Source organism: Poecilia latipinna, unplaced genomic scaffold, assembly GCF_001443285.1.
Source record: "Poecilia latipinna isolate Pla-1442-1.1 unplaced genomic scaffold, P_latipinna-1.0 Scaffold1341, whole genome shotgun sequence".
Classification (NCBI taxonomy): Eukaryota; Metazoa; Chordata; class Actinopteri; order Cyprinodontiformes; family Poeciliidae; genus Poecilia; species Poecilia latipinna.
The window spans coordinates 43,442-54,911 of NW_015113957.1; the positions used below are offsets into that span (position 1 = coordinate 43,442).

General features: G+C 40.7%; 1 protein-coding gene across 2 annotated transcripts in view; it reads right to left on the reverse strand.

Annotated features, from left to right (window-relative positions):
• Positions 1–10,968, reverse strand: part of apaf1 (apoptotic peptidase activating factor 1) — a 39,323-nt gene extending 28,355 nt beyond the window's left edge. The window contains exons 1-21 of one of the 2 annotated variants that reach the window (XM_015055908.1): positions 10,795–10,968; positions 8,892–9,064; positions 8,608–8,797; positions 8,305–8,505; positions 8,030–8,219; positions 7,543–7,655; positions 7,282–7,413; positions 6,511–6,749; positions 6,089–6,256; positions 5,828–5,959; positions 5,634–5,747; positions 5,365–5,549; positions 5,058–5,184; positions 4,475–4,600; positions 4,220–4,360; positions 3,994–4,119; positions 3,581–3,730; positions 3,172–3,300; positions 2,733–2,858; positions 1,760–1,879; positions 1,542–1,667 (exon numbers count right to left, since the gene is read on the reverse strand). In XM_015055908.1, the coding sequence (XP_014911394.1) occupies positions 1,542–1,667; positions 1,760–1,879; positions 2,733–2,858; positions 3,172–3,300; positions 3,581–3,730; positions 3,994–4,119; positions 4,220–4,360; positions 4,475–4,600; positions 5,058–5,184; positions 5,365–5,549; positions 5,634–5,747; positions 5,828–5,959; positions 6,089–6,256; positions 6,511–6,749; positions 7,282–7,413; positions 7,543–7,655; positions 8,030–8,219; positions 8,305–8,505; positions 8,608–8,797; positions 8,892–9,035 (2,979 nt within the window). In that variant the 5' untranslated portion in view covers positions 9,036–9,064; positions 10,795–10,968. The remainder of the gene's footprint in view (positions 1–1,541; positions 1,668–1,759; positions 1,880–2,732; positions 2,859–3,171; positions 3,301–3,580; positions 3,731–3,993; positions 4,120–4,219; positions 4,361–4,474; positions 4,601–5,057; positions 5,185–5,364; positions 5,550–5,633; positions 5,748–5,827; positions 5,960–6,088; positions 6,257–6,510; positions 6,750–7,281; positions 7,414–7,542; positions 7,656–8,029; positions 8,220–8,304; positions 8,506–8,607; positions 8,798–8,891; positions 9,065–10,794) is intronic. The other variant, XM_015055909.1, reaches the window with a different exon arrangement.
• Between the last annotated feature and the right edge of the window lie 502 nt (positions 10,969–11,470).

The following is an 11,470-nucleotide window of genomic DNA, read 5'->3' on the forward strand; positions in this document are numbered from 1 at the left end:
GGTCACTTTTGTGCTTTAGTGGACATCTGACAATGTCACGAGAAGATATTGCTAATTTTCCTTTGGGTGCACTGGGGAGAAATGCATTGCAGTGATTTGTGGCTGTGGGGCTTTATCGCAGGGCGCCACCTGGTGTCAGCAGAGGAGGAGAAGCAGAAATATGCTGGGTATCTCTCCTGGTAGATGTAGGCAGGTTTGAGTGATTTTCCATGTTAGACTAGCAGAAAAGAGTAAAGTATGACATAGAAAAGTGATTCAGTTTCAGTTTCATTTTATGGAAAATGTTGAGGTTGCCAATAAGGGATATTGTTTCAAGTCTTTTTTTTTGCACATCTTTTGATGCATGTTCTTGATTCCAAAATTTGCCGTGTATCTATTTTTGCAGGTCCTAATTCCTTAATGGAACTTTAAATAAAATTCACCTCTCGTTTTATTTTTCTGGCTGAAAAATGGTTCTCACCCCTCCAAGTTCAAGAGATCAACCCATCTGTGCTGCTGTTTTATTAATTGCTCCATTAATTATCTCCTGGGTCAGGAGACTGGAGAAAAGGCTCAGGAAGGTCCAGAGAGGAAGAGTAATTAAAATGCTTAACTTCTCCAGGACGTCTTAAATAATTAGCGCCGCTCTCTGCTGTGGGACGCTACGCTGCAGTCCCAGGAGACTCCGCTTTTATTTGCAGAGGGAGGGAGAACTCTGAGGGGAAGTCCGAATGGGGAAAAACAAATAAAAAAAGGTGACGCAAAGAAACCCGGCATATCAATCTCTGCCTACATTATTCTTTACTAAACGTGGGGCAACAAGACGACGAAGATCTGCAGGAAGCAAAAAAGAAAAGGGTATAACAGAGCAGGATCAGAAGTCAGACAGTGCTGTGAAAAACCAAGTTCCTTCTAAACTCAACAGAAACATCTTCCATCGTGTCATGTTTATGACAGCGTCATGCCAGTCTTATGCACACCCCTTCAAATAAAGCGTTTCCCTGTTTTTCTTTTCCTGAGTGCAGTTTTTTTTTTTCTTCCATTAAAAATTTTGTTTTGTGTGTCTGGGATCAAGATGTTTTTTGACAAAATGCCTGTGTGTTCCTTTTGTGTTGAGCAATTTTTAACTCCAAACCTTCCCAAATTAGAAACTTATAAACTCTCACCCTATCTGAGCCAAGTGAGGCCTGCTGTAGATGTTGTTCTGGGGTATTTTGTGATGAGCCGTTGATGTTTTCTTGGAGTAATTGTGGTAAACCGACACTCCCAGGAAGGTTCCCCACTTCATTTTTTTTTTTTTTTACATCCATTTAGGGACAGTAGCTCTCTCTGATTCACAAAAGCTACTTAGTAACTCTTTCCAGACTGATGTCACTGACTGTTGTTGATCTTCCTTCAATTGGTGAGTCAAGTTTTGCTTTTCCCTTCATGTAAGGGCATATTGGTCTGCATAGATTCAATCAGTTCAAATAATGTCAAACATAAATTATCCGTTTTACTATTTTCATTTTCTGCTTTTAGATGAAGTGCAGAGATAATGGGATGAAATTCCAGTTTTTTACCTGCACATTTCCGTTCTCTTGTCCCAGAGCCACTGCAGACGGATTCTTGCACATGCATGTGGACCGGATTCTGCAGGGCAGCTCCTCTGACTGGAACAGCACCGATCCTGTTCTGCCGCCCCGCACCTGGGATAAAAACGCAAAACAAGGGATAAAACTGTGCCATCGTACAGTTCGGCTTCACTTTCACTGGGAAACCAGCTTTCCTAACAACCCACCTGGAGTCTGTTGCAGTTGTCTGCAGCCGACACGATGATTTCCTCACCATTAAAGAGAACGTCCGAATCTCTCTTCAGGCAGACGGCCGAGGACGTGTGGACCTTCTCGGTCTCCCATAACTGCAACACATGAGAAGCAAGACTTGTGAACCCCCACTCTGCAACAATATTTGTTCACTATATTTAAATAAAGCTGAATTGATCCAACAGGTGATAAACTTTGCAGGGCTAGAAAGGGAAATTGTGGCAACGCCTCCATCCGTCTTCATGTCCTTGGGTCGGATTCTTCACCCACCTTTCACTGACAACGGTGGCAGTAGTGCATGTCGGCCTCACCTCTGGACACGAGAGCTGTAGCTACTATCCAGTAGCTCAGTACTTTAAAACGCTTTGGGTTCCTATAACTGACTTTATTATTGTATCATAAAATCAGTTATTATGCAATAACTGCCAAAGGTCAGGCAGTCAAGGAAGGAAATGCAAACTTATATTCGTCATCCCCATTCGGAGTCTGGCAGAGACACACAGACTTTAACATGTTTTGCTTTCCTTAGAAGAAAAGTCCAACACCACAGAGCAGCGTGGGCTGTTTGAAGCCAGAGAGCTGTGACTTGTGAGGTTTGTTTTCTTTCTCCTCCACTGGTGGGTTCACAGCTGCAGCTCTTACTCAGGGTCATCCTGACCACAAGAGGCTCAAATCCACTCTCAGGTGGTTCTGACCTGTTGCACAACCTCAATCTTTTGTCAAACCATGCGGTTTGGAAGTTGCACATTTCCCAGATTACAGGTGACAGACTTGAATAAATGTCACCACATGCTGTTCACATCAATATTCAAAACGTTTTCTTCTGTTTTTCTGTTACTAGAATCTAAAATAAACCCAGTTGGTCAAACTGTCGAGATAGCAGCAACTGGAGGATCGTCCGACTTCTGTAACAGCATAACATCTCATCACATGGATGAAAACTCTCACCCTGATTGTCTGGTCGTCGGAGCAGGACAGCAGCTGAGAGCCGTCTCTAGAGAACTGGACCCGCTGGACCCAGCTCAGGTGGCCGCTGCAGTCCGCCCGCTTCTTCTTTTCCTCAAGATCCCACAGCTGAAAAGAAACCACACAGAAACAAATAACAGCTTTGAAATTAAACGATTTAAACTTTATTTGAAATGCAAGAGATTTACAGCGCTCTCCACACTGGCACTTGTGGGAAAAATGCGTAAAAAGGTGTAAATTGGGATTGTTTAGCAACAAATGCACTCATCTTTCAGTATGAAATCATGCTTTAATTAATTTACTTTAAGGTCTTTTTACACATCTTTAGCGGTGCCACCAATTGTGGAGGACACTGAAAAATATCCCCCTCATTTCAGAAGAAATTACAGGAAACTAAGTACTAGCATAACTAGGGTAGTACCTCAATGGCATAATTTGAGAATGCTAGTGCCAACAGGTTACTGGCAGGACAGGCGTGACAGTACTGGACTGTGCTCAGACGATTCGTCTTGATTTCCAGCAACATGTCCGACGTCTGGACGTCAAACACCTAAGAAATGGGAATTTCAAAACGTATCAGCATCTTGAGTGTCCTTAGAGCTTGTTATATTTAAAAAGGATGTAAAAGAGATCAAAAACAGGAAAACTTTAGGCTAATTCCTACTTAAAATTAATGCATGCGCAAAGGAAGAGCAGAAAAGACGCAACAGAAAGTGGCTTTTCACTAGTTAACCGACACATTTGACGGCTTTCGTCGAATAATAATCAGCATGTGGTCATCCATCCCGACTCGCATTCAAAATTTCTCATTTTCCTGCATCAACGCTCACCAAGGCAGCATTTCTGGCGGCGCATATGATACGTTTGCCGTCTGCGGTCCAGGTGCTGCACTTCACAAGAACGTCCTCATCATCGCTTTCTGACAAGAAACTCTTCACATCAATCGTCTTCCACTCGTTGGCTGCAGGCACCTGGAACAACTGTGAGAACACAAAGCTATAATATCAAGCATGTCATCTCTGAACGGTGGTTAAGGTAAAATGATCACAACATGAGCAACCATAAATCAGTCCAGCTTTAAAATGTGTTCATTTAAAGATATTTCTATTTGGCACAGATTTTGTTTTACTGGATTTTAAATTTCTGCAGGGTTAGTGTTTGTTCTTAACACACCTACAAACTTTTAGGTTTTAAATAAAACTCAACTCATGAATGTATTTATCTAAATCTGATTGAAAGTCACCTTAATGGTGCCGTCGTTGGAGGAAGTGGATAAATAAGCATCATCAGGGGAGAAACAGCAGTGGTTCACCGGCTCAAAGTGACCAAACATGGTGTTCTGGGACGACGGCTTGTTCAGATTCCAAATCTAAAGAAGCAGAAATAATACACAATGTGACAAATACTGACAAAAAAATATATATAAAAAAATGAAAAGGAATGTAGAGGAAACCAGAGCTATTCCTCACCTTGACATTTAAGAAGTTGTCGTTGGAGCATGTGGCCAGCAGGAGGCGCTGTGACATGTTGGTGAACTCGCAGTGGTTCACCTGCTCTTCATGCTCCTCTTCAAAGATCCTCAGCAGTTTGCCTTGCTGGATGTTCCACACCTGCAGGATAAAATCTCACGTCTAAATAGAAAAACGGAGCATTTTCCATCTATAAGTTACACATTTAGTTGCCCTTTTATTCATTAGCTGCTGCGGTTAGCAGCTAATGCTCACCTTGACTTTCCGGTCGCTTGAGCAGGTTGCTAGAAGATGGTCGTCAGGGGAGAAGGCGCAGCAGAGAACCTCTTCATCATGAGCCTGGATCTCCATCAGCTTCTCACCTGAGGTACTTTTAAATACCTGAGAGAAGAAATATAGGAGTTTAATGATTAAAACAAAAAAATACATCAAAAACACATCTAATGTTAAAATCAGTGCTCACAATTAAAAAAGTGATTCAATGTACAAAACGTAAAAGTATGTATACAAATAGATGAACACTGAAGACTTGTAATAAATTTAAAATATCTACATTTTGAGTTAAAAACATTGCATAATATAAATTGAGACAAAGGGGAAAATATATAACATATATTAAAAGGAAATTATGAAATAAAGAATTAAAGATAACTAATCTAAAATGACAGAAATAACTTAATACAAATACAGTTGAAAAACAGAAAGAAGCAAAGAGAAAATGACAAATAAATACAAAGAAAAACACATATATAAATAAAAAGTTAAGTAATATAATATGACAATATTTATAAGCAGTAGGTTTTCTTTGCCTTTCTGGTTGTAATATTGCTCCACATACCTTCAGGGTTTTGCTGGCTCCACAGGAAGCGATTCTGGTTCCATCGTGGGAGAAGCAGGCGGAGTAGATGGAGCCCAGGTGAGGGTGGATCACCAAACGGGACAGATTTTCTACGCTGCTCTTATTTCTGTAAAGACATTCACAAAAACACAGGATGCAAGTCTACGATAAGTATTTTTCAAAAATGAACAATCTCCTAAAGTCGTTATGTACACGATAATTGAAGAGCTACAGAATAATTGTTGCCACTACAGCTAGACTAAGCCAAAATTAGGACTTTGCATTAAAAATAAAACTGTTTTCATACATTAACTCAAAGTAGAGCTTCCCAGCGTTGTCCGGGTTCAGCGCCTTTTCCCGAGCCTGTCTGTAGACGGCGGAGGAGTGCGGCTGAGACAGAGCGAGCTGCACGACGTCGGGGAACGGACGCTCCTCCAGGTGGTGGCCGTTCAGCGACAGAAACTCCTGGAACTGGCTGCAAACTTCACTGTTCTGGGGGGGGGAACAGAGCAAAACATGCAGGAAAACTCCCAACCGCCTCAGAGACGGCAGCTAAGTTCGCCGCGTTCCACTGACCTCTTTGTCCAGAATGGGTCCGTACTCCATGTAGTCGTTGATGAGGGGCGCTGGACCCATTACCTTCGCCTTCATCTTGACCCAGTCCAGCGAGAACATGAGCGAATACAGCTCCTACCCAGAAGAAAGCATGATGAAGACAAAGGTGAGCTCGTCTAACTGAATGGACATGCTGGAACGGAGCCGAGTTTCACCTGGAACATCTTGGCTTTGGCCAAGTGGTAGGTGAGAAATCTGATCCAATAAAGACGACCCTCGTCTCCAAAGGTGGGAGCAGCCTCTCTGTAGTGATGGTGGTACTGGTCCACCACCTTCCTGTGAAGACTCTGAAATGCGGCAGGATGTCACTGATTATCAATAAACCTGAAATTGTTTTCCAGTTGTAACTGTTTTAGATTGTTTTTTGCTAGTTATTCAGAGTTGGCATGTTAAGATACAAAAGAAAGGGGCCAAACCTGTATCTGATCTCGGTTCTGCTCCTCCAGGAAGTCCAGCTGGAGGTCGTGAAGGTAGTACAGGTTCAGTCTACTGTTGTTGTCTACAAAAAGCAGGGATTTGTTGACAAACTCTTGGAGAATGTCCTCCACCTCCTCTGGCTCCAGATCCCACAAAACACACAGAATCTACAAGAAAAGAGAGGATTCATGTACGGTTTTTTTATTATTTTTGATCTAGATCAAGCAAGTAAAGGACAGTACTGGAAGATGAAGAAAATGAGACTTAGTCTCATGAATTTTTGTCAAAGTCATAAAATTCAGTCACGAGAAAATTACCCATCAATTTTGAGTGTTTAGCATCATAATTAATGTAGTATTTGATGTTCTTTGTTTTCATGATGAATTTAAAAGTGTAACAGCAATATATTGCGTAGAAAAACCTTAGCGGGGATCTTGACGTCCTTTTGGAACACAGTCAGGTCTTTGTAGCGCTCCCGATGTTCGTCTGGTAGAACCTCGATGCTTGCAGCCATGGCCTGATCCAAGGCGTCGTAGTCGTAGGACGAAGACTTCCTTATGCGCTTGAACTGCTTCTGCCGCAGCTGGCGGAGGTAGTAATCCCACCGGTTGGGTTTGTCTTTGAGCAGAGCGCCGATCAGAGACACGACCAGAGGAGAGCCTGAGAGGCAGACGACGTGTGGATTAAAGCCAAAGTTTAAGAGTGAAAACAATTCGAATTTACTGGGATGTCAGAGGCCAGTTTTTAATGTCTTTTTGTCATAAAATGGTGTGGTTGGTGGCGAGGAGAGACGCTGAGACCCAGGTTATGGTGATGATGATGAGTTTAATGGAGAAAATGCTCACACAGTCTGCGGCACGGCAGAGAACTAGCACACAGTTAAATACCGGTAGCTACTGAATTACAGGACTGAAAACGAGAGCCGACACTACCAGGACTATACAGTTCCACTGGCAAGAAAACCACGTAAGACAGCGATAGACAAACTTAGACAGGGACCCGACGAAGAACACCAACAGGTGAGACCAAATACACACGGGGTAATCAAGGGAATGAGACACACCTGGGAGACAATCAACGGGGAGGACAGGACAAAGACTCACAGGGAAACAGAATCCACACAGAAAAACTCAAAACTAAACACAGAAACACGGATCATGACACTTTTTGCTTTTGCTTTCAGTTTACAGACCTTTACATTCTTTGACGATGTCGCGAGCCTCCACAGGAAGAGCATTTTGATTCATTTTAGTGTACAGGGCCAGGATCTCCAGCGCCTTCCTGTCGTCCAGAACACTTTCTACCTCCACCTCATACTTGGCACCTAAAACATGAAAGGACAAAGAGCACATTAATCACATAATGTGGGTAGAGCTCCTCTTCGTGTTTTTTTTTTTGTTTGTTTTGTTTTGTTTTTTTCTGAAAATGATGTGCATTCAAGCAGACGACATACCGCTAACAGAATCAGTGAGGCTTCTGTTTCTGGTGGTCAGAAGAATTCGACAGTGAATATCAAACACTTTGAGCACAGAGCTATCCCAGATGTCATCGAGGATTAGTAGAGATCTAAAAACAGAAACAAAAAAGATAGTTAAGGATGTGAACATGAACAAAACTATAATTTACTTTTCTTTTCATTCCAGAACTACAGAACCTTACAAAGAATTCATAAAATTTATTCACATTCAATGTATTTTATTGTAATTTCAACACAACCAATACAAAGTAGTGCATACTTCTGCAGTTTGAAGGAAAAGGAGACATAATAACAAAACAGCATAAATAAGCTTCTTAAAACAATTGGCTGCACTGGATTTTATTTTGAGGTATCAGAGTAAAGAGGGGGAATTTTAATGCAAGCCACACGTTTTCTGATTTTTGAGAGAGAAAAAAAAAATCAGATATTCTTTTCCACACATCCAGAGGAACGTCCGGCTTACCTGGGATACCTGCGCAACATCAGGAAGCGCAGGCGCTCCTTTGCTTCATCCAGAGAGGTGGGCGGCCGGTGCTGCGACTGGGAGTCCAGGTTCTGCTCCAGTCGAAAACACAACGACTGGATCTTCACCAGCAGGTCTGATTTGTCCAGCTGACCGATGGACAGCCAATGAACCCCATTGGGGAAACACTCTGCGGGCAGGAGACGGGAAGAGGTGAGAAAAAGGAACAACAACCCCTATTTAGGAAAACCTAGAGTTCATGTTTAGTTATCCACCTTCGATGAGTCTCTGGTCTCTGACAGCCTCGGCGGCGAGCACAGACTTGCCTGACCCGGCCATGCCGAACACCGTAACCCAGCCGCCGGCATCTTTCTGGAGCAAATCAAGTTTCATCCTGACCTGATTCAGCAGCTCTGGTCTGCTGACAAACACCACAGGCCTCTGTGGGACGCCACCTTCACTCAGCATAATCTGGACTGTTGAGGAAAACAGAAAAGAATTGATGTAAAGCATCCGGTTTCAGAATGCAGAAAACGTTAGGGTGCAACTCTGCCACTCCCCAATTTCTCACTTCTCACCGTAAGTTTCGGAGCTGTCAAAGGAGCCTTTTCGTCCATTGAAGGAGACACCTGGTAAGTCTTGATACAGCGATTTGGCCAGATCGTGGTACGTTTCTTTCATCAGTGCGTTATAGAAAGAAATGACGGAACAATCATCTTTCCTCAGCAGCAGGTCGATCAGTGCTGCAGCTTGGTCTTTTCTGGTGGGCTGCAGAGAGAAATCACAAACAGAAAAAGAAACAAATGGAGGGTTGGAGCACAAGTAGTTTGGCTGCCTTTCGACGTCGTTTGACTTGGCTCACCTTAATCCGGACCTTCTCCTCCTCATCCACTGTGATCACGCCATCGCTGATCATGTGGTCCATGAGGTCCTGCGGCCTGATGTCCTGCTCCAGCTGGTGGCGCAAACGCAGCAGACTTCTCCGGGTCCGCTCCTGCAGCGCCATCAGTGCTGAGGTCACAGACCATTCAGATGCTAAAAACCCCCCCCCCAAAAAATAAATTCATATTTATTGAAGTAGAATACTCAAAAACAGGGATGAGAAAACAGGCCAACATAAACATAGATTCTGCACTTTACTTAATTACACCGAGGAGAGTCTTTCCCACATAATTATAGTTTGTCTCAAATCAAAAGTTTACCAGACCTTTGGTTAACTTAAAGATGTACAGATTTAATTAAAGAATAATTCATTCAAATGTATCTTTTGGAATTACTGGAAATATTTGTTATTTTCTCCACTTATGATTTTGTAAGAAACAGTTATCACCAAACACAGCTGTCAAGAATAAAGATCGGATTTTTGTAAATTATTTTGTATGATGATACAAAAAATGTTCACCTTTTTTGTTTACAAACACAAACTTTTTTGGACCTTTTTAAGCTGAAAAGGTTTAAGGAATGATTTAAACAACCACATGCAACGAATACTGCTGTATATAATTTGTCCTACGAGTTGCATAATAAAAGCATATAAATAGTTCAGTTCTATTTTGGAATTACAAACAACTTCCTCAATCAAAAAAAAAAAAAAAAAAAAAAAAAAACTGCAGCCAACTTCTTCTCTTATGTAAATGCAATAAGACATACCTTTAGGCACTATATTTGTAAGCAAGTGGTGCACCACTAACTATGTCAATTATTCTACTGCCTTTACTTTTATTTAGTTTAGCTTATTTATGCTTTAAATGCACTTTAAAACATAAATAAACTTTGGGGAAAAATTGTACTATCCAGGAAACAATTGGTGAAATTGTGCACAAGATTAATAAGAATAACAACATTGTTTTTGTTTTTAATTTTATGGCCTACACAATAATGCAAAAGTCTGCTGATTTGCCAGCAGTTGACACCCAACTCAGAGAAGGAAGACCAGAAAGGTCACTGATATAAGCAGAAGTAGGAGTGTACAGATCACATGCATTACAACACTCAACTGATGCAATAATTATTACATAAGTTCCAGCAACCAGATATTGAGTGCAAATAATGTAAAGTGCATGGATATGATTGATGCATTAAAAATATTTTTTGTTTTTGCTTTAATTATTATTACAAAATGTTTTAATTCTGGGAATCTAAATTTTACTTTTGCATGAATATGCTTGAAATGTATACTGTGTGTACTGAATTCTATAATACACTGGCTTCTATTTTTGAACTGAATTAATGAAATAAACTAATTTCTAATTTGTTTTCAAATGTACAAATAAGAAACTGTGAGCTACCAGGTTTCAATTGTGAAAATTGTCAGTAAATAATTAACATAGAAGTTAATTAAAATAGAAATTACTGTCAGATTAATCAATAGTAAAAATAGCATAACAGTGAGACGGACATAAAATGATGTGGACAAAGTTTCAACTCATACAGGATGAGACAAACACACCGGAAGACAAAGAGGAAGGTGAAGGTAGAGTAAGTTACCATCAGATGTTCCTGAAATATAAAAATATATATCCGGCTTTTTTAGGAAGACTAACTTGTAGCATTTAAAACTTATTCTTAAAATTCCTTAAATTCGAATGGTTAACGAGAAACTGAACTATCAGACTGAATAATAAACAAAACCCACAATTTAAGTATGACGCCAATGTCGCTACAGCATATCTGATACACTTTGACCATTTAAAGGTATGTCTGGACACGTTCACACATTACGAGGTAAACAGAAACAAAGAAAGTAGCAGAAAACAAGTACTCACAACTATCTTCTGTGAATAAATATTAAGCTATCTGTTGAAAGATAGTCCTGAAAGTTATGTAGCGTTTTTAAGATACCTTCAAACCACAAAATCTATCTTTATTTCTCTTTCGACATAACACAACGCCCAATATGAGTTTCAAGCTTCCGGGAACAGACAACAATAACAACTACTCCGGTTAGAGATAACCAATCACAGGGAGATATTTATACCACGTGAGCAATGAACTAACGAATCTGTAACTGGGCAAACTGATGCTGCGTTCAAGTAATTTCATAACTGTCGTAAATAATCCTTTAGCTCATTTTCTTAAACGTGTTTCAAGTTTGTAACACGCAGATATACCTAAATATCATTTTAATAGAATAAAGTACAGGTCCAGCATTATTGTTTTATTGTGTGGTACACAGTTACATTTGACTTCTATAACAAATACGTAAAATATATACATTTCGATTTTGGTCTTGGAAGTAGTGTGTTTATAATTTTGTGCTGTTTATTTGACATTTACGTTACCACTTTATTCAAATTCAGTGTCATAAAAATAACAGGAAACAAGTCAGTTCTGTAAGATGCCTTGACAGCTGTGCGAAACATACTACACCTGAAGGTAGCTGGTATTGCCTGGTAACGTTTAGAGATGACAACAGAGGTTTATCCCAATTTAAACGTCACT